This window comes from Arachis stenosperma, chromosome 2 (genome assembly GCF_014773155.1).
Source record: "Arachis stenosperma cultivar V10309 chromosome 2, arast.V10309.gnm1.PFL2, whole genome shotgun sequence".
Taxonomy (NCBI): Eukaryota; Viridiplantae; Streptophyta; class Magnoliopsida; order Fabales; family Fabaceae; genus Arachis; species Arachis stenosperma.
In genome coordinates, this window is record NC_080378.1 from 7,371,999 (window position 1) to 7,395,355 (window position 23,357).

The 23,357-nt window shown below is 31.2% G+C and overlaps 4 protein-coding genes across 4 annotated transcripts; 1 reads left to right on the forward strand and 3 right to left on the reverse strand.

The window, feature by feature from the left end:
- Nucleotides 1-1,859: 1,859 nt before the first annotated feature.
- LOC130962457 (uncharacterized) lies at nt 1,860-2,902 on the forward strand. Its single transcript, XM_057888667.1, has 3 exons — nt 1,860-1,986; nt 2,082-2,473; nt 2,549-2,902. Exons 1-3 carry the CDS (start codon nt 1,860-1,862, stop codon nt 2,900-2,902), a joined length of 873 nt encoding a protein of 290 aa, XP_057744650.1.
- A 405-nt stretch (nt 2,903-3,307) lies between these two features.
- On the reverse strand, nt 3,308-4,909 carry LOC130960405 (uncharacterized). Its single transcript, XM_057885797.1, has 2 exons — nt 4,270-4,909; nt 3,308-3,639 (listed from the first exon to the last, which is right to left on the reverse strand). Exons 1-2 carry the CDS (start codon nt 4,649-4,651, stop codon nt 3,482-3,484), a joined length of 540 nt encoding a protein of 179 aa, XP_057741780.1. The 5' UTR covers nt 4,652-4,909; the 3' UTR covers nt 3,308-3,481.
- LOC130962458 (serine/threonine-protein phosphatase 7 long form homolog) lies at nt 4,751-6,013 on the reverse strand. The gene is made up of 4 exons (XM_057888669.1): nt 5,562-6,013; nt 5,398-5,488; nt 4,824-5,292; nt 4,751-4,767 (listed from the first exon to the last, which is right to left on the reverse strand). The coding sequence occupies exons 1-4, from the start codon at nt 6,011-6,013 to the stop codon at nt 4,751-4,753; spliced, it is 1,029 nt and encodes a 342-aa protein (XP_057744652.1).
- A 3,724-nt stretch (nt 6,014-9,737) lies between these two features.
- On the reverse strand, nt 9,738-13,455 carry LOC130960403 (NAC domain-containing protein 62-like). The gene is made up of 6 exons (XM_057885795.1): nt 13,089-13,455; nt 12,538-12,806; nt 11,727-11,855; nt 11,277-11,633; nt 10,257-10,523; nt 9,738-10,120 (listed from the first exon to the last, which is right to left on the reverse strand). The coding sequence occupies exons 1-6, from the start codon at nt 13,270-13,272 to the stop codon at nt 9,881-9,883; spliced, it is 1,446 nt and encodes a 481-aa protein (XP_057741778.1). The 5' UTR covers nt 13,273-13,455; the 3' UTR covers nt 9,738-9,880.
- Between the last annotated feature and the right edge of the window lie 9,902 nt (nt 13,456-23,357).

Genomic DNA, 23,357 nt, shown 5'->3' on the forward strand with positions numbered 1-23,357 from the left:
CGAGTTGTATGTGGAGTTTGAGCAATCTGAGGCCGACCGTAATATTCTACGGGAGGATTACAATAGTGACAGCGAGGATGAGTTCGAAAGCAACTACGAAGTTGTTGGTCCAGATGGAGATGAGGTTCCAGGTGACGGAGGTATGGCTCCGGATGTGTCTGATGTCGCAACTGCTCTGGCACACGATGTGCCGTTTGAGGAGCCATCATTCATGCGAGTTTTGGATTTGGAAGCCATGCATGTTCCGGAGTTTCCGGATTATATCAATACTGGTACGTGATTCTCCATAATTATGAGTTAATTTTATAAATTTAGTAATTATAAATTGAAATTTATTAGTGAATTAGTTTAACTAAAATTGGTTAAATTGGTATTTATTAACTAATATAAGTAAATTAGTTAAATTAAATGTTGTTAAATTTGTTAGATTTAGTTAAATTAAAATTAAGTCCATATAAATAGGAATTTATTAGTTAATTAAGTAAATATAAGTAGAAAATTAGTTTAATTAAAATTGGTAAAATTGTAAGTTATTAAGTAAATATAAGGAAGTTAGTTAAATTAAAATTTGTTAACCGGGTTAAATTTAGTTAAATTAAAGGTAAGTTAGTATAAATAGGCAAAGATTAGTAAATTAAGTAAGTATAAGAAGTAAATTAAATTAATTAAAATTGCTTAAATTCGAATTTATTAAGTTAATATAGGTAAGTTAGGTAAATTAAATTTTGTTAAATCTGAAGTTCTTTAAATTAAATTTAACTGAAAATAAAATAGGAATTTATTAGTTAAATAAGTAAATATAACTAGTAAATTAGTTTAATTAAAATTAGGATCTGTTAGTTGATTAGTTGAGTATAAATATGTGTTAGTAAATTAGTTAAAAATAATTACCGTGGAGGGTTTTTTTTATAACTGATTTAGTCATCATTAGTTGACATTTTTTTCGATAGTTTAAGTATTTATGTTTCTAAAATTTGTTGTATGGCTGTTCGCAGAAATTCCTGTTGTCGCAGATGGTGAATTTGTCGTTGGGATGGAATTCAGTTCGAGGGATGCTGTTGTTAAGGCGATAAAAGAGTATACTATACGAAGAAGCGTAGATTATCGGGTGTATGAGTCTGAGCCGTTGACATTTTATGCGAAGTGTATACAGTATGGGTCAGGATGTGATTGGCTTATCCGGGTTAGCATGATCAGCCGGAAGTACTGTTGGGTTGTAAGGAGGTATAATGGCAGTCACACATGTACCAGAGCAACAATTTCTCAGGATCATTCTAAGCTGGACTCAACAACGATTGCAGAAGCAATTAAGCCGTTGGTTGAGGCTGACCCCGCCTTAAAGGTAAAATCGGTTATCTCTGAGGTGCAATCGAAGTTCAACTACACTGTTAGCTATCGGAAAGCATGGTTGGCTAAGCAAAAGGCAGTGGAAAAAATATTTGGAGGCTGGGAGGCATCGTATGAAGCGTTGCCTATATGGTTTGAGGCCATGTGTCACAAGGAGCCGTCAGCTGTTGTTCATTTTGAGACTATGCCTGCATATCAAGGTGATGACTTGGTGACTGATATTCGGGTATTGCATCGTGTATTTTGGAGTTATTACCCCTGCATTCGAGCTTTCAGACATTGTAAGCCAGTTGTCCAGGTCGATGGGACCCACTTGTATGGAAAGTACAAGGGTTGTCTACTAGTGGCAGTGTCACAGGATGGCAACAACAATATCGTCCCAATTGCGTTTGCAATTGTGGAGGGAGAGACTTCAGATGCGTGGCACTTTTTCTGAGTAACCTTCGTCAGCACGTTGTCACTCGGGATGGTGTGGGGCTTATATCCGACCGTCATGAATCCATAATGCAGCTATGGAAAGGAGTAATGGGGCTTGGTCACCTCCGAGAGCCTTTCATATGTTTTGCATCAGGCATATAGAGTCCAATTTTTTGAGAAAATTCAAGGCGCCGTACTTGCAGAAACTTGTCGTCAACATAGGTAACTAGCAGTGTAGCTAATTAATTTAATATAAGAGTTCCATTGAATGAGTGTGTTCACGAATATTGTCTCCCTAATTTATTTCTATCCTGCAGGATATTCGAGGACGGTGCGTGAGTTCGAGGTGCGTTACCAACGTTTACGAGAACGGGGCGAGGCATACACTGACTGGTTAAACCGAATCCCCCGGGAACAGTACGCGTTGGCTTTTGATGGTGGATATAGATGGGGTCATATGACGACAAATCTAGTGGAGTGCATAAACTCAGTATTGAAGGGTGCACGCAATCTCCCCGTGACAGCCCTTGTGAAGGCAACATTCTACAGGCTGAACGAGTTGTTTACCCGGAAAAGAGCGGAAGCGGAAGCCCGGATTAATGCTGGCCATGTGTTTTCCGATGTCGTTACCTCAAAGTTGCATGCAAACCGACTAGCGTCAGGAAACATTCAGGTTAGCTGCTTTGACCGGCAGAACGAGGTCTTTGAGGTACGTGAGATGCCAAGTGGAATGGAGTTTGCAGTGGACCTACGTGGGCTATGATGTGACTGTGGTGAGTTCCAGGTGGACCGGATCCCTTGTCGACATGTGTTTGCATGTTGTGCCAACCAGCGACTGGATTGGCAAGTGTATGTTCATGATGTGTATAAGATGGACCAAGTTCGGCGGGTGTACCGAGCAAGGTTTAGGCCATTAGGTAACCCTACTACATGGCCAGCTTACAACGGACCTAGGTTCATCCCGAATCCGTTCTTGAGGCGCCTCGGGAAAGGTCGCCCAAGAACGACGCGATTCTTGAACGAGATGGACACACGGATGTTACGTCGGCCTAGGCGATGTACGCTTTGTGGGGCTGAGGGGCACAGCCGTGGCAGATGCCGTCAGCATGGTCGTGCAAATGCCAGTGGAGAGCATTAGTAGAAGCTTATTCTGCGTTGACATTATGTATGTGACATTAACTATGTGGTAGTATATGGTTTATCATGAGTTGTGAGTTTGATTTAAGCGACTATGTTATATGAAACCTGTTCTGTGTTGACATTATGTATGTGACATTATCTATGTGGTAGTATATGGTTTCTCATGACTTGTGAGTTTGATTCAAGCGACTATGTTATATGAAACCTGTTCTGTGTTGACATTATGTATGTTACATTATCTATGTGGCAGTATATGGTTTCTCATGAGTTGTGAGGTTGAATTAAGCGACTATGTTATATGAAACCTGTTCTGTGTTGTGTTATAAACTATGGCAACCGAGCCTTAATCTCCATCTGTAACATTTTATAATCTGACATAAAGAGAAATAGTCGACATATTTAATCCATTCAATACGTTCATACATACATAAAATCTCTAAACAAACAACCTACTAAAACATAGTCCGTAGCCAAATTTATTAATACATAGTCACACTAAACAAACCATACTCCGGATAAGTATAAATAAGTAGTTACTACAAGTCATGCATACATAAATAAGACTATTACACCACAACTACTTTCTCATTGACCACTTTACATGTGTCACTATGTTCTTGCATTTTTTCGCGGCCTTTTTTAACACAGACGGCGTGTAGCGATTGGCGCTACGACGTGGTGGATCAATCCTCAAATTATAACCTTTGCCTTTGTCATCCGGAGTCTGTGACCCGCCTGTATAACAGAAAAATAAAATTACTAATAAGAACTAAATATTGTAACATAAGGTACTCAAACCAACATGGATACCACTTATGAACACAAATAAATGATAACAATTAAATAATGTAACATAAAGTACTCAAAGCAACATGGATACCACTTATGAACACAAATAAATGATAACAATTAAATAATGTAACATAAAGTACTCAAAGCAACATGGATACCACTTATGAACACAAATAAATGATAACAACTAAATATTGTAACATAAGGTACTCAAAGCAACATGGATACCACTTATGAACACAAATAAATGATAACAATTAAATAATGTAACATAAAGTACTCAAAGCAACATGGATACCACTTATGAACACAAATAAATGATAACAATTAAATAATGTAACATAAAGTACTCAAAGCAACATGGATACCACTTATGAACACAAATAAATGATAACAACTAAATATTGTAACATAAGGTACTCAAACCAACATGGATACCACTTATGAACACAAATAAATGATAACAATTAAATAATGTAACATAAAGTACTCAAACCAACATGGATACCAGGAATGAACACAAATATTTGATAATAAAATCGAATATGTAAAGGAAAATACGAAGCATAATACCATCGTTGCGGGATTCCTCATCCTCATCGAAATCCTCTATTTCATCATCATCATCGTCATCCTCCTCATCCGGGTTATCTACTAGATACGCATTGGTGTCTTGCTCGAGTGGGTTATCATCTTCTTGAAGTGGTCCCATGTCAACACGATGAGCATGTTGACTATTAAGAACTCCGCGTCCACCTACACTTCTACTAGAATCGACAGATACGAACCCTCCTGAAGCGACCGACGAGGTATGGCACGGGAGCCTTGCATCCAATGAATACCTACCTGCCAAGATATCAGGCTGATTGGGATATTGTGTTTGTGTGGCATCTGCACGCATGAACTCAAGCAACTGACTAAAAGAACCTCCTTCTCCTGCTTCAAACTGTGACATACCCCAATATGATGCGGCATTGGAACGGATGGGGAGAACTGTGTCTGAGGAACATACTGGCCTGAAAACTGAGGTTGTTCTAGTGGAACTGGATTGGAACTAGGAGGCGGCACCGACTGTGGCTCCAGCTCTTCATTGTCATTATCCCCATCCTGACTATCCTCATCCATACCCTCGCCACCATCATCCATATCCTGATTACCCTCATCCATATCCTGGTTATCGTCATCACTTTCTTGACCCACAAGATTCGACAAGTTCAAGTGGTTGCCATATTCTGACTGGTACCAGTACATATAAGTTTCCAACGGATGCTGTGAAGGCATGGGAAGCTCAGAAAGAACGTAGTTATACCTGTTTGTCCAATGCATAACCCAATTTGAATGAGTCGGCGTTGTGGCCCAGTTAAGATTCTTAGGACCAGTCAGTACTTCTCCATGCGCCTTGTCAAGACTCTGCTCCTGCTGAGGTACGTCCTGAACCAAACCAAACTGTCGCCTGTACCTGTCGGTAGCATGCCACTCGATACATTCAAATGACACCAACGGAACAGTAGCAGACCACACAACCGATTGCATATAGATCTCAGGAGGAATTATGTTCGGGTTCACGCGATCCACAGCATACGCAACCCACACAAACTGGGAAAAAAAAAAGATACTCATGAATACAACCCAGATCATCAATAACAATAAAAATGCCTAATGAAAATGACCCAAAATCATTAATATTTTAGTAAAACACACCTGGCCTTCCTGGAGTTCATCAAAGGCCTTCCTAAAGTGAGCTAGATTCAAATACCTATATCGTCGATCACCACGCTCCCAGTTACGCCACCTAATATCACATATTCAATTAGATAACTAAATTTAAAATGTAAAGCTACGAGTAGACTGTAACGTGACATTACCTGTTGGCTAATGGAAAGCTGTGGGGCTCTCTCGGGATCGGCGACAGATATGGCAGTCGGAGCCAAGCCCAAGCAAGCAAAAGTGTTATTGGACCATCTATTTCCTTACAATTATAACGAGATGCCCTGCATAGCCCCCTGTAGAGGTGTGCAAGGCAAGCCGAACCCCAACTATATTGTCCAATACTGGCAAAGTCACGAAGCAAGGGTAGAAACTTCCAGTGCACACCTGCCCCAGATTTATCCCCAAACAAGATCGTCCCGATCAGCAACATAATATGGCACTTCACGTACCTCTGTATACTTAAGTCATCAGTCAACTGAATGTTTTCTTTTAGGTCCCGCAGCCAAGTCAGTCTTATACAACATCCTCTACACTCTACCTTTCTCGGTGCCACTCCAAATTGATGCAAACATTCCGCCTCCAACGCTGAGAAGCTGCTCATTGTCATCCCAGTAACTGGAAGACCATCCGTCGGGAGACCAAGAATTAGAGCCACGTCTTAAGACTTACGGCACACTCACCAATTGGAAGGTGAAACGTATGTGTTTCAGGGTGCCACCGTTCTATTAGAGCATTCACGAGTGCTTTCTGATTTTGCACTACACCAATTTGAGATGCATGATAGAATCCAGTAACTCGTAAATGGTCCTCCACCCGATCGTTGTACCGATCCGGGGGAAGTGGATGGTCACAGGTCAACATTCTTAATTTCTAAAACAAGCAAAACAAGTCATTAGTCAACTCGCAAACTATTGCTTAAATAATATAACATGTTACCTATTACTTAAATAAATTTAAACATATATTTCTAAATTTAAAAAACAGTAACAATTATCGTAAATATCTATTTAAATTTGTTTTCTGTTAACAATAATAATTAATTAACGTCTCCTATAATGATAATTACATTTAATTAAAGTAACACGCCTTCGATTATTATGCAGTTCTTATTTATCATTTTCTACACCTCTTTATTATTTATTGTAGCCACAACAATAATTTACTAATACAGTAACCATTATAGATAATTAAAAATTTATAAATTTATTCAAAAAAAAAAAAACTTCCTGTATCCAAAAATTATCAACATTTCGGCACTCTTTTTTATTTTTAAAATTTATTTTCTAACTATTCTAATAATATTTCAATTCTTAAATTCTAAAAATTATAACAAAATCCTGAAGAAAATTATACAAAAAAATTTAAAAAAATAAAAAAAATTCCTACGTTTTTTTTATTATAATCACAGCAACAACAATGGCAATCTATACACATCAAAACCAATAAAATACTAACAATAATAAATTTCATACAGAAACAGTGAAATAATTCAAACAAAATTAAATTATTTCCTAACTGTTCTACTCTATATTTCTATTTCTAAGTTCAGATCCTAACAATCATAATAACTACTAAAATTTTAACAATAATAATTATAATTATAAAAATTAAAAAAAATGATAACAAACTTACATAATCTGGTACACTAAGATAGTGTGTAATATGCAACTCAGGACGATCAACATCTTTGGTTTTATTTTTTTTGGGCATCTTTCCTTCTTTCCCACCATGCAAAGCAGCAGCAACACAAGGATGAAGAAGAGCAATGGAGTTTGGAAGTGGAAAGTGATGGCTGAAATGTGAAACTCGGATGGTGAGTGTTTATTTTCCTTCCACCAACCTTGTATGTGGGGCACCGTCTGGGGAGCAGCGAATGAGTGCCGCGTGTCCAACATGCAGCAACTCGGACCAAGCGCCTTGTCGAACACAAAACGGACTCTACGTGTTCTAACACACACACAAAACGGACCCTCCGTGTTGACTCTGGTCTGTCGCACGGTCCGATTTGCCGTCCATCCTGACACCACATTCATGAGAGGAACCCTCCCTTCCCATATTCCGGTGAAGCACATTTGTTACTTCCATATGAAAATTAAATAGCGTTTAAATGATTGTCTCTTTTAATTCTATGTGAGATAAATGAATAAATAAAAACAAATTAAATAATAAGATCTTTGGGCCAATTTTCAATTTTGATTCGGGTCCTCTCAGTTCCAAGTTATTTTGCATGCTTTTTAATTATATCTAGTCTGTTGTACTTTCCATCAAGGTATGTCACTTGAAAAAAGAAAAATAAAATAAAAATTTAGTTAACATGTATTTATGACACAAGTTAAGATGTAAAAGTTTACTATTTTTAATACATTACTTACTTATTTATTAAAATAAAATTAAATTTTTTTATTACTAAAAATTTTAATTGTACTCTTAAAATATATAATAGTTAAATTTTAAAATATAAAAATTTATTTATAAAAAAAGAAGAAATTAATTTATAAAAGGAATTAGATGATATTAATAAGATGAATTTAGTTAATATATGTTCGAGAGATATCAGATAAAATGTTATTAATAAAACAGATTTAGTTAACAAATATTTTAAGAGTATAAGATAAGATTAATATTAGTAAGACTTTTTGAAATTTTATCTTTAATAAATATATTAAAAGTTAAATTTTACGTATGTTTCACAACAACTTTTAATTAATAACTTTAATTAAGTTAAAGTTATAAGCATCCAAAAAAATTTAACTTTTGTTAAAATAAAAAAGAATATATTACAAAATTATATATTAAAATATCCTTATTTAATAAGTAATTTATTGGATAAAAATATAAATGACACTAAATTAATAAATGTATAGCTTAGTTAAAAATATCAGCTTAGGTATTAATTACATGATTATATAAACTACAAATTAATTGAAATTGAAACTATTTAAATTGAAAGTTATAGTACTGATATCTATTATAGGCCAAGCAGTTAGAAAAAAAAAATAAAGAACGAAAATATTATATTTTTCTTAAGGAAATAATTAATTATTAAAATAATCATATTTTTAGGAATTAAATAACATTTTGTCACTATAAAATATTTGTATTTTGCTTTTAATTTCTATAAAATTATTTTTTAGTCCAATAAAATTTAACAATGACCTATTTGAATTGTTATCATTATTTTATTTCATTAAGTATTGAGGATAAATGTTAAATATTGATATGACAAGTCTTGTCATTATACCATTTCAATTTGTCACATCAATAATTAAGGATTGATGAAAAAGGTTAAACCTTGATCAACAAATTTCTTTCTTGTCACCGCCATTTCAAGTCATAGTCTTTTCCAATTCAAATAAATGGATGAATAAAAAAATTTAATTTGAGTTAAAATAATAGTTAATTTATTAGTCAGCTTAAAATAAATAATAAATTTATATTTTTTTAATTTTATAATTAAATATTTTTATGTGAAAAATATTAAAATTAATAAAATATTCTTTTAAATAATAAAATATATACGATAAAAAATTTAATTAAATTTTTAATTATGAATACTTTCAATTTACAAAAAAATATTCAGTTAACTCTAATATTTTTTAATTAAAAAAATTAATTATAAAATTAAAAATAATATAAGAATCTAATTAAAATATATATATAAAGACCTAATTATAAATTTAATAAAAAGTACATGAACTAAAAGAATAATTAAATTTATATTTTAACTATAAGTATAAAACTAGTTTGTTCCATGTGCCATATGAAAGTAGAGAGAAGCATTTCTTTATTACAATTTGAAAGAAAATATTTGATCATAGAATATCTGCTAAATGTTGAATCCAATATCCAAATTTATGTAACAATTTCTAAACCTGCATCTAGTAGTTCTTTTTTGTTATCATTGATTCTGCAATTGCAGTTCAACCTTGACCTTATGGTTAAATCAAACTCTTCTAGTTGAATTAACTCTGCTATGAACATAAACTTTCTGAGATACATTCAATGATTTTGGTTCTTGAGAGAATTGTAAAATGAAACAAAGATCCTATTCAAAGTAACACTGCTACTGCCACATGCTGTGTAACCTGCTTTTGACTTTATGCACTTTTGTATCAAATTTTCTTCTTTTGGAACATTGACTTTGGTCTGTTTCTACTAAATGGAGAATTTGAAGTCAGCACATTTTGGGAATCAAGCTAATCAAACATTTATTGAATGAAAAAAAGGAATCTTTTCACTAGAAGTCTAGAACTCAACTAGTTCTAACATTAAATGATTTTTGTGACTTAAAGACTGCAATTATAGAATTAATGACAATATGAAGTTACCACTAATCACAAGCATAAATTTCATTATGATAAGAAAGGTGCAGTAATCTTTGCATCAGTGCAAGATCTATGTAAACTATATTATTACTTAACCTATGTATATAACTATGAAACTCCTAAAACAAATCTTGCATGGCAACACTTCTCTAACAAGATAGCACATCCCAACTAATGGCTAGAAGCAACAAAATCCCAATAACTACATTAACAAGGTATACCGCTCGTGGAGTCAGGCTTTCGCTCGATGAACACGGCTCTAGGTGGATGAAACTACCAATTCTATTAACATCAGAGCTTCTGGTTTCTAGCTTCTTTCCTGGACTAGTTTTTTGAGCTTTTTCTTGATCTCTTCTTGATTGTTCCACAGTGGTCAATTTCTTCTTATCCTGCATATTACATCACATAGGAGCATGGTATGATCAGTGGCATGTTAGAATTTAATTTTCTTCAAATGAAGCATCACAGCCTACTCAGTCAAGATAGGCTTCTTCGTCGTTTAGTCTGGCTGCTCGGTGTTCTCACCTCAAGATGGGGAATTGCATTGCTTGAAACCTTCCTATGTGTTTGAGATAGCCTCGGATTATATTGATTTTTCGATCTACTTAGAGCCGATGGAGGACTAGAAATTTCAATAGAACTGATCTCAAAAGGTTTATCTGCATTTGAGTCACATGAAGATGAATCCACTCCCCAAAAGTCTTCTGAAGAGATACTTCTAGTTTTATCTGTGCACGCAGCACTATGTGATGATTGAACCATTTTTGATACATGGTATTCTCTTGAACCAGCCTGATCATTACACATTGTTGAAGAATCAGGAATATTGCCATACTGTATAATTTCAGAAGTGGACCGATGGATCAATAGCATGTTTGGATTAGCTTTTTAGAAACCCTGAACCATGATTTTGGAAAAAGCTATTTAAGATGAACTTTTTCTAAAACCATGGCTCAGGGTCATCAAAAACTAAACTAAACATGCTACATAATTTCAGCAGAGAATTAATGGATACCATGGCTGATTTAGCTTTTGGAAACTCAAACATGGTTTGGAAAACAGCTAAACTTATCTCCATTTAGTTGTTTCCCAAACTATGGTTTTGGGCCACCAAAAAGTATACTCCTTCGGTTTCATATAGCATGCTCGGTATAGGCTTATGAAAACCCAAAACCATGGTTGGGTTGCATCAGTAGCATAAACCGAGCATGCTATATGTCAATTCTTGAAAGGGCTCGAAACAAAGAAGGGTCATGAATCCAGGAAAAATATTGCTTTTGAAGTATTTTCTTAATTTCCATTCCCTGCCCCTTTCTCCACTTTATGCACTGATGTATTGTTAAGGTGCCAACTGCCATGTATCAAACAGGACACAAACAAAAACCAGACATTTCAGCTAAGTATCTCTCTAACATCCTATAGAAGGAACTAACTAAACATTTTTCATAGACTGGTGAACAACAATTAATGTACATAACCAACAAATAGCTCATAAACAATTGGAGATATAACTCCCCAATATCATTTTTAAGGATTTATCTTTACCCGTCTAGAGACTACTTCAGCATCTGTGTCACTGCTTTCATAGCATACCCTCATTGATGGGACCGAGCGGAGGTGATTATTCATGAAAGTATGATGCTGCTGTCTTTCTTCAAACATAGCTATACTTCCACCATCCAAAATCGAATCCGCAAATTTCTCAGCATCTTGCTTCTCTTCGTTTGTTTCGAATTGCATATGCATACTGCTATCTTCATTTACAAGGTAATAATTTTCAGATGGGGAGAATGGAAAGGATTCTTGCTGTTCAGTGCCGATTGGAGAATGCTGTGATGATGATCTGTCTTGAGGCAGTGTGTGGAAGATCGAATCCATGTCCACATCCGGCGAAACAAACATCTAAAACAGACATAAAAGATGTATTAACTATCCCCAAACATTTTTTAAATGCATAAACCAAGAAATAGAGATCAAAATGATGCTTCTGCTTACATTTGAGACACTCTCATCTGCTTCTTCCATGTGAGTGCTAGGTTCCCCCTCATCACAGGCTTGTGCATCAGTTCCATCTTCGGATTTTCTCTCGGCTTTCTTCATCAAGCGACACAAAACAAAATTCCTCTGCAGAATGTTGAGTATAATCAGCACTGAAAAATTGATACTACAATGGAGACTATCACAAATTCAGTTCATTGGAGACTTCATCTAGAAACAGCTTAAATAGCAAAAATCAACAATTCAATAGTATTCCACTATTTCATGAAAACCAATGATGAATTGTTCCACCAATCAACAAAAAAGAATGAATTAGGGAAAAAAAAGTGAGTCATGATTCATGAATAGACTATGACACAAAATACAAACATGGGAATAATTTCAATGACATAATCACCAATCAGATAAGGAAACATCAAAATCACAAGAAGGGGCAACAACAACCATACACTATAATAGTAATTTATACCAACAAAACATATAGATAAAAAACAAAAGTGAACACTTAAATTGGTCCAAAGAAATTTAGATCTACCACTTTGTTCTCCAACAAATTTTTTTACTCTCTCGGTCATTTTCAATTATGCATTTTGAACAAATAAGTCCCTATCAAAGACAATTAGGTCTAAAAGAAATTAGTCCCCTTCAAAAAGTAATTCTAGAGTACCTCAAAATTTGTTGAACAACCAAAGTATAATATGAAATAGAATCAACTTGGGTATTTATTATAGAAACAAAGATCAATTTCCAAAACAGATGAAAACTAATCAAGGCAAAACTTATCTGGAAAAAGAAAAACCATAAGTACCTGGCTATCATCAAAGGTAGTAGCATGATACTCATGGATAACCCAATTGGTTTTGACACCATTAGGAACACGGCCATTATAGAAAACCAGTGTCTTCTTGCTCCCAATTACATTGGTAGTTCCTCTTTCCTTTATGTATCTATCTTGTCCTGTGGCTTTCCAATATCCTTCTTTGGTTGCCCTGTTTGATCTTTTGCTCTTTCCATACTTGTAATCACGTCCACTAAAGAAGAACCATTCTGGATCATCCGATTTTATCTTTGATAATGCTGACACACAAAACCCAATTCATCAATCATCAAACATCATCATACAAAGTTACTAACATGAAGAAAAGTTTCAAACTTTGTCACATTAAGATCATGGGGTAGTGACAAAAAAACAAAAGGTACAAGCTTTGTCTCATGAAGATGATGGGGTTGTTGAATAATTGTATATTTATTACTTCATTTTCTCAAATTTTTAATACCGGATAGGATCATCAAACATGAAAAAGGTGGAAACTTTGATACATGAAAATGATGGGGTGGTTTTATTTATTATGGGTTTACCTGGAATTTGCCAAGGTTCAACCTTGCAAAGATCAATGTCAGGGATAATATTGATTGGAAAATTGTCATTTAGGAGCTTGTGATTGAGGTAATAGCTCACAAGCTCTTCATCTGTTGGCTTGAACCTGAATCCAACAGGAATGAAATCAAGTATTGGAAATGGAATTGTGGCACTTCTAGCCATTTTTGTTTTTGTTTTTTTGAAGATGAAAATTGTTTAAAGCTTTGGTTGAAGAAGAAGAAGAAGAAGAAGAAGAAGAAGAAGGTGATGAAGGTGATGATGATTGACGAAGAAGACGAAGAAGACGAAGATGAAGAAACAGAGTTAGAGAAGAAGCAGCACTGAAGCGAAGCAGAGAGTGTTGGTTATGAGTGATTGGTTTGTGTCGAATTTGTAATGCAACAAAGTTAGTCATTGACTTGACTTTGAAATTTGGCGTAAGGGAGAAGTTTCAATTTTTTTTGTTTTTTTTTTTTTTCGTAACTTCGTAGAGTAAGATAAAAAGCAAAACACACGGTTAGAAATTATCTAATCAAATTAGTTGGTCGGAGAAACAAATATAGAAAATTTGTGGTATAACTTATACACATATAAAACTAAAAGATACAATAAAAATTTCAAAAAATAATTATTTAATTTAAAAAATATTTTTATATAAAAAAATACTTTTAATCATAGTGAAAAAGAAATAGAGTGGTGGAATAACAATAATTTCAAAAAAAATTGTTATTTACAGAATTGAAATTAGTGTATTAACTAATCTACTGTTTTCCTATATAAATATAGTACTGAGAATAAATTTAAATTAATCAAGATAATAATTAACAAAATATATGATTTTATAAATTATGTACAATGAAAGATATTTAAAAAAATAATTTGAACACTAAATTATTTTCATATTCTTTTTATATGATAAATAGATAGAAAAAAATAAATTACTTAAATAAATCAACTAAATATAAAAATTATCAAATTATTTTAAATGAAAAAAGATAATATTTTTTTTATTTTTATATAAATCATGGACCTACTACTAATTTTAAAAGAATATATAAAATCGGCCCAAATGATTATAATTATGGTTACAAAAGGGTCAACGAATTAGTTAACTGCATCACATTGACAATACGACACATGCAGTAGTACAATCATGTCAACGTGGCAGAACTCCAGTTATATTTTTTCAATTCATTCAGCTTTACAACATAGGGTAATCAGTGAATGTGTACTCGAACACCGAACTTATTTTTAAACAACTGAATAGACAAGAGCACCATAATATACGCTCAAACATAAATTTTAACGGTATCTTTATTGGCATTCGGTAGGAAAATCATAAATCTCTGCTAGAATCAAGTCTAATAGACAGTGTGCTTGTAAATATATTGGTCAGAAAGAAGTTCACTAAATAACTCGTGAAATCATATCTATGTTGGTCTTCTTTCAAAAAATGTACAACTCAAATTCTGTCAGACAACCACTCACAGTTTCACCATTTATTGAAAGTCTAAACGGCTAAACTGATAGGCAACATCTTGCAATGTAATTATGCACTCCCTGAAAGGTATATAGAAGGTATGAGCCTTTAGACGCCATCGCGCTATAAATACTGATGGTTTCAGTGGCTAAGAGAATGGGGGGTTGAATCTTAGCCCCTTTTTGCTTAGTAATACTTGCTTGTCTTTTAAACAACTTCTGGTGATTTTTGTCTCGTCCTTAGCTACGAGACTTTTCTTTTTGTCTTGTCACTTGGCACGATATATTTTGCGGTTTTATCTTCTGGGCAGCAGAAACAGAAAATGGAGTAGAAGAGAAGAAAAATAACACCCAGATATATCCTGATTCAGCTGCTAAGTGCAGTGCAACCTACATCCAATCTCCATCACAACAATAGTGGAATTTCACTATAATCTTCTTGATTACAGACTGTAAAGTGCTAACCCAACTTACAAGGGGATTCCCACAAAATCATGAAACACAATATAGATGAACAAATGAACTCTAAGGACATCTATGGCTTTTTCTTTTAATTTTGCACTCTCTGCCTTTTTTCGCTCTATGGCTTTTCATACAAACCTCACTGTTTGCCTTTTTTCATGAGACTCAAGACATGACAAAATTAAACAGAAAAATACTAAACAGAATACATTGAAGGAGAAGAAAAACTGTTAGCTCAGGTAGCTCTAAGAACTCTGTGCCGTGCACTCTCACACTTTCTCCTTGCTTCAAGCCGTGGCTGTTCTCCATTTTTATAGAAGGGAAAAGCCTCCACAGTTGAAACCAAAAACCAAGCCAACTTCTTCTTCTCCATGCAAACTAGTTCGGCCAGAGAGAGAAGAGATAACCCATACAAAACCCAACATGCAATTACCTCTAGTCCTTCCTTGGTCATCAATCTTCATCAATCCAAGCGCTCCATCATTGGCTTGCTCTCCAAGATGATTATGGCCCTTGATGCTTCATGATGATGATGATAGCTTCATCTGCTCTACTTTTGCTTCCTCCCTCACGTAGCCACCCTAGTTACCTTCTGTGATGAATGGACCCAAAAGCAGAGACAAGCCATTCCAAAGATCTTCTCCTTGCTGGCCGAAATCTTCCTTCAACCATTTTTGGTATGGAGAAGTTAAGATCTTATCACCATATCTTACTATAAGTGATAAGAATCTCAACCACTACATTTTTTTATGTTTTCTTGCCATCATGGTGATGGTCTTTTTACTAGCTCCTTCTTCTTCTTGTTAGTAGCTTGCTAATGCTTCCATGTTTCCTGATGGAAAATGACGGAGAGAGAGAGAGAGAAGAAAGAGTAGAGAAAGAGAAAGAGAAAGAAAAAGCAAAGCTATGAATATTATCAAAGATAAATTAATTAGGTGCAATTCTCCATGCTTTGTGTAGCAATATGTAGACTTCCATCAAAGCCATCAAATCACTTTGTTTTTTCTCTTTCATATTTTCAAGACAATTAATACAAGTTAAATGAATTTTGAAATCCAGGATGTGATGAAAAAAGGTATCGCTGCAAGCATTGCAACCTCTTTCTTTTCTTTTAATTTTCGGACCAAACATTGAATTGTTTAACAACAATTATTAATATAGGCTTGTAGCAATAATAGTTCAATTTTGGCCCAAGTAATCTAACCATTAATTCAGTCATGTGGATCAAAAAAATTTTGTATCATTGCTGAATGTTAACTTTAATTTAAGCTTGTACCAGAATTCTTTTATTTTCGACACAATTAAAAACCTATATTACAAAATTATTAATTTAATAAATAAGAATTAGAATCAATTAAATAATTTTACAATTAATAAAATTAATAATATTTAGTCATCACAAATTTAAAATTTTTCAAACTCATCAAATACATTAACAAGATCTTCATCAAACTTAAATCAATAATCGTGAAGCTTAACAACATAATACAATACCACCGTCTAAAAATATTTCTGCGCTCTCACAGTAACAATATGTCGACCAATCTATAGAATCAATATCTAACCATTTACATGGTTTTAGATTTTTAACAATAGGGTGAGTGGTTTCATTTTTCTATTTATCTAATATTCACTAACTATACAAGTATAAAAGTAGTAACAATGCGTTTATTTAAATTTTTTTAATTAAAAAAAATACAAATACATTTATTTAAAATAATACAAGTATTTTATTTATTTTTTAAAATTTAAAAATAATACTAATATTTTTAAAAATCAAACATAATTATACAGATTTTTTTCTAGCATTAAAAGTTCACACTATTATTATATTTATCATGGTCAAGTCAATAATAAAAAAATTTTAACATTTCCAACCTCTTAAAAATTTTATAGCTTATACGAAACTATGCATAAATTGTTGAAGTCCCTCGTTTTTTAGTGCTTTTGAACGTAAATCATGAAATCTCTAAATTATTTATGTTTAATTCTTTAAAGTTAAAACCAGCAAAGGACCCACATTTTATGCTTATATTATGCATACCTATAGTTTTCACTCTCGTGGATGGTTTCTCTTTTTTAATAAATAGTTCGAAACTGACGTGAATTATGACAAGTTTTTGACATACATTGAATCATGAATATTTACTATAAAAAAATATAGATAAATAATAAAAATATTAAATAATATGAATAATAATTATAGTTTATTTTATTAAGTATACAAATGGTTATTTTAATATTAAAATTTAGATAAATAATTTAAAGATATAATATATTTTTATTTTATTAATGATTATTTATATTATTCATGCACATATTTAGTTAAGTATAAATGGTTGTATTTCTCGAAATTTTAGAACTACAATTTATATAAGATAAGAAAGAGAAAAAATATTGTTTTTTTTTTCATTTAGGATAATTTAATAGTTTTTATACTCAATTATTTTATTTAAGTAATTTACGTGATAGAAGACGAATTTGATATGATCAAATGTGATAATTTATATCTTATCAAAGAAAGGAAAGAATTCTTTATATACACAAATATATTAATAAATGTTAAAAAGTTTTATAAAATTAATTTTTTTATAAATTATATATGATGAAAAAAATTAAAAACATATATATCAACTTTCTCTCATATCTCCATTATTGTATCTACTATAATATAATATAATATAATTTTAGCTTATATTTCATAAAAAAATGAATATGAAAGTAAAATATAATCGGCATTTACTAATTTAGTTATTTATTAAATTATTAATATGCTTGATGAGATGTTTAAAATATGTTATATAAATATGTAATTATATATTATCACGTCTATAAAGTATTTAACTTTTATAATCATTATTTTAAATATTTATATAGTATCACATAATTAATAGTAGATAAAAACATTTGACACAAATAATATATTGATTAGAATGCACCTGCTTACCTTTCCAATGAAGATTTCAAGCTTTAACTATATATTAAGAAAATTAATTTTGAGTAACTTTTTAAAAAAAAATAGAATCACTAACTAGCTAATCTAGTAACAAAAAAATAATAAATAAATAAATCACACCATTTTTACAGAAAATAACATTCTTAATTAAGATATCACTTTCTATAAAAGTATCTCTTAGGGGGTTTAATGATAAGAAGTCACTAACGCTAATGCATCAATTTAATTATCAAATATAATTAAGGTCTAGTTTAGATTAAATTATTTTAAAAAAAATAGATTAAACAATATATAAATGACTATATTAAAAGTAGTTTATAAAAAAAATATTTTGTATTTGAATTTTTAGTTCTAAAAGTGCTTATTTTATAGAAATATGATCAAAAGTAGTAATATTATGAGAAAAGTTATTTTTTTGGAAAAGTATATGGAACCAAGAGGTTATCAGCCAAAAATTAAACAAAACCACATTAATTTATAATAATAATTAATTTTAAATTTTTTAAATTTAAAATTTAAAAAATTTAAAATTAATTAAGTAAACCTAATTAAAACCTATAAAAGCCTTCTTCTTCTCTTTCACATTAACCTACCCACCTCTAACAATCACACAGACCTCCCTCTCTCACCAATGCTGCTGGAAGCGCCGGCGATTTCCATACTCTCCGCGACGCCCTCAACAAGCGTATCTAAGACAACTGCTTCAACATGAAGTCCACCTTCGATCCCAGGACGAGAGTTAGATGCCGAGGTCAACGCCGGCAAGTTTGGCGACGTCGGAGAGGTCAGCGAGGACGTCCCCAGTGCCGGCCTTCCAGGGAGAGGAGCGGACAGAGTAGTTAGTGTATTGGGAAGGCCACAAGCAGAAACCGTCGTGGTGCTTGGCGGTGAGGATGACGCGGTTGAAGCCGTTGAGTTTGGCGAGGTGTATCCAGTGAGTGGCGTTGAGGTTGGTGGGGTTGAAGAGGGAAGGGTGTACGTGGCCAGAGCCCCACTCTTGTCCAGTAAAAGTGTTGAGACTGAAATAGAAGAAAAGGGACATGTGGCTCAGCTGCCATTAGATCTGGAAGGCGTTTGGGAGGGGTAATATGGGGAGTGGCGGAACCACTGAATAACAACAACAACAATATAGGAGTAATAGTTCACCTGCAAAAAATATTTATTTAATATGAAAAAAACATCCTAATACTTAACAAAAAAATATCCAATTATATTTTAGCAAAAATAATTAAATATCTATAAAATTTGAAAAAATATGAAATTCTTAAAGAAATAGAGACATTCACATTTGCAACACAAAAAAATTCGAAAAATATATAAAAGAACATCCATTTAGTATGAAAAAGAAACATACTAATACTTAGCAGAAGAAACATCCATATATATTAACTCGTAAAAATTTTAGATTTATCCAAAGATATTTGGCTGGTTTTTGGCTAATACCCTTTTGATTCCCTAGCATTGTTCATTTTTTAACTTCTCTATAAACTCTTAAATAACTTTTTAAAAAGCTGTGTTTTAGTTTTAAAAATTAAACAAGACATTAATACTACTATTTTTCATAAGTCAAAAATTAAAAAAAATTACTTTTAAAACTTCATAAACGAGCCCTAAAATAACTTCATTGGTTATTTGTTATTAGCATTTATTTTGTTGTTTTACAAGTGCAAAAAACTTGACTTTACCTTTTTGCAAAAAATTTATTTTTTGAGGTCAAGTAGTTCCTTCTTGTTTCCTTCTACTTAAAGAAGAAAACGACGGCTATAAAAACGCGTTTTCAAATCAAAAGAATATATACGCATATATATATATATATATATATATATATATATATATATATATATTTCTCAAAACTATAATAGTTCCTAAAATCAACAATATCCAGGAAGTAACACAGAAATTTACATGCAACTTCTAATCATTATTCTTAGAAGTTATTATGAGTCTATCACCTCAACTCTGATCTCAAAGTAATATATATATATATTATTAAAATTGTATAAACATTATAACCACTTAAATAATATTCATTTATTATCCACAAATACTCTACTTATATATTATATATATATATATATATATATATATATTATGATGTTTTTTAATTTGATTAGTCAATAATTAATTTATCATAAATTTAAATTTTATTTAAATAAATTATTATATATATAAAATAATATTCAAATTTCTTATACTTATTTAAACATACAAATAAACTAATTATTTGAACGATCCAAACTGATTACTCTACCTTATGTATACGTGTTTTGTAATTTTGATTATTTCCCTTTTCATGGTTAGAAGCTGTTATGAGTCTCTATCACCTTGACTAATAATTAACTATGTATGGAATTACATTATTCATTTGTAGTCTTGTACTTTCTCATAAGATGCTATTTGTTGTGGTGGGGTCTTCATCCAGTGGATTAATTTCTTTGCATTAATTAAATCATGATTAATTTTCTTTGATGAGAGATTCATAAGTAATTGATTTGGGAGAACCTAATAATTATCAATTCATCATTTTCATTACTAAGAACTAAATTAATTTTATTTGACTCCTGAAAAAGATTTTAGAAGAGCTTTTAAGTTTTTTTAGTGAGAAATTCTTTTTTCTTTTATTTCATAATTTATTACTTAATTTTTTTCTTTTTCATGATTTTTATGCTTAAATGGAAAGAAGACGTTAATTACGTTTATAATTCAATAATTTTATTTTGTGAATGACTGTTATTTTATCTATTTTCACAATTTTCTAAATTTTTTTATTAAATTACCCACCCTTATATATATCTACATCAAATAAATTGACTAATAATAATCAACACTTTATTTAAATGAAAGATAAACTCACTCTATCAAACTCGACTCTTTAAATTACAACTTTTTAAAGAGTCTAATTATGAATAAAACAGATTAAATGTTCTTTCTATAGTTGTTAAGAAATCTTATTTGGTAAGGAAATGAAACCAAACTATTGATTAGTAGCCAGATACTTTGCACATATGATGGTTAATGCACTTAACCTTTTTTATTATAACAAGAAGCAGTGCTGCAATAATAAAATTCATTGTTTCTCGACGGAGTAAATTACCAAAATAATGGCAAAAATTTTACTTTTGTTTTTTTCGGATCTTTTTTATAGCTTTTTTTTTATAAATTTTAAATAATTTTTTCATTTTTTTTTTTATGGATGTGATCGAAGAGAGAGGAGAGAGAAGAGACAATACTTTTAATGCATAATAAACTCAATTTAATTTTAAGTTCCGATTACCTATAAATACAAATGCAAATACAAATTACAATGAACCAAATTAAAATTTAAATTCCATTACATAAGAGAGTAGATAACCAAAGCATGCTAGGAGACTTTGGCCCAAATTCATCATTCTTTTGTTTTATCAAAGTGGGATTGTGATTACTTGTTCAGCCATTAATTTTTTTTATAATTTTGTCCAAGACTGAGCTTTCTTTAATGATCAAATTTGGGTTTATGTAACTTTTGGCTCAATAGGAAACTAAATTTATTTCCTGCACACTAATACACACATTAAACAAACTATTGGAAGCAAATAATAATTTAATAATTTTTTAATTAATATTTTAATAATGTTTGATTATCATTTAAATTAAACATAAGTTTTTCAACCTCAACAATTTATAAAAAAATTACATTACTTTAAGTATAAAATTATAAAAAAATTAATTTATTTAGAATGAAAGTGTAAAATTATAAAAAAAAATTATAAGTAATGTAATTAAGTAATGAAAGTAAAATTATATTAGGGTAAAGTATTAAATTGGTCCTCTACGTTTGGGCGTAATCCTGTTTTGGTCCTTAAGGTTTAAAGTATTCTATTTGAATCCAAAAAAGTTTCATTTAACTTCAATTTAGTCTCACAGTGAGGTCAAAGATAAATAACTAACGAAATGTCCTACATGACAGCAGTATAAGAACAAGGTCAATAATTTGGAGAATAAGTACAAGTTTCAGAGACACAAAATCAACTGTGGATGCATCAATACATGTATTTAACATTTTTTAGTTTTATAGAAAATATTTTATTTTAATTATAAAATTATAAAAAAATAATTTATTTAGAATAAAAGTAATGTGATTAACTGTAATTTACTTAGATGTGATTAAAAAATAATTGAATACTATGTACACTAAAAAATTGATGCTATTGAAGGATAAAATTAAAATTTATTTCAATGTATCGTTTTTGTCCCAACGTTTTTATCCTATTTAAGTCCCTAACATTTTAAAATCGTCTCAATTTTGTCCCGTCGCCAATTCTGTTAATAGATTCCTAACGACAAGACAACATTGAGTCAATTTTGAAACGTTAGGGATTTAAATAAGACGATTGACACGTTAGGAACAAGTGGACAACTTTAAAACTTACCCCAAACGTTGGAGACAAAAACGATACTTTACTCTATTAAATATATGTTCTAAAAGAAGATTTTAGCAATCAGACTTTGATATAAATTTTTGCAATCATTTTTTTAAAAAAAAAGATATTTTTATTTTTAAAATTTAATAATTTTATGTTAAGTGAACCTTTTTAAAATATTTTTAATTGTGAATGAACACGTATTTTTGAAAAATAAAAAATTTAGAGATCGAATTTTGTTCTAAATTTTTTTGTACATCTTCTAAATATTTATTTAGATGTTACTACAAAAGTTTGGATTAAACGAACAAATCAGTTATTAAATACAAATTTTTTTTATCATTCACAAAAAATATAATATTTATTAGTTATTTTTGTCGCTTTTTCAAATTCTTTTAAAAGTATTTTATCAATAATATTTTTTAAAAACTTTTTTGTCCGTTATTAAATTTTTCGAATGATTAATTGATAGTTAATCTTTTTCCACACGAATTTGAATTCGTAAAATTTTAGATTTTATTTTAAAAAATAAAATATAATTTTTTATAATTTATTTTACAAATGAAACTAAAAATATATATTAAAAAAAAAACAAATTTAAAAAAAATTAAAAATAATAGATCATATTTTATCTTTTCAAATAAAAATTTAAAATTAAAAAAATTTAAATTCTTTTCACACTAGTCGGCATTTTGATGATATACTTGATCCCCAAGTATAGGTAATCTTTTTCCACACTAGTCGACATTTTGATGATATACTTGACCCCATGTTGTGTCTTTTTCTTCTTTGTTTTTTTTTTTCTCCTCTCCCTTAATCCTCCATTTAAATTCATCTTTTTAGTGGATGCCTAAATTCTTTGCTTCTTTTGCTTTTTCTCTTTTTCTCTTTTTCCGTAGTTTGTTATGCTCCCCACTAACATATAATTGCATCATTGCATGACCTAAGAGACACAAACTCACTCTCTCCAA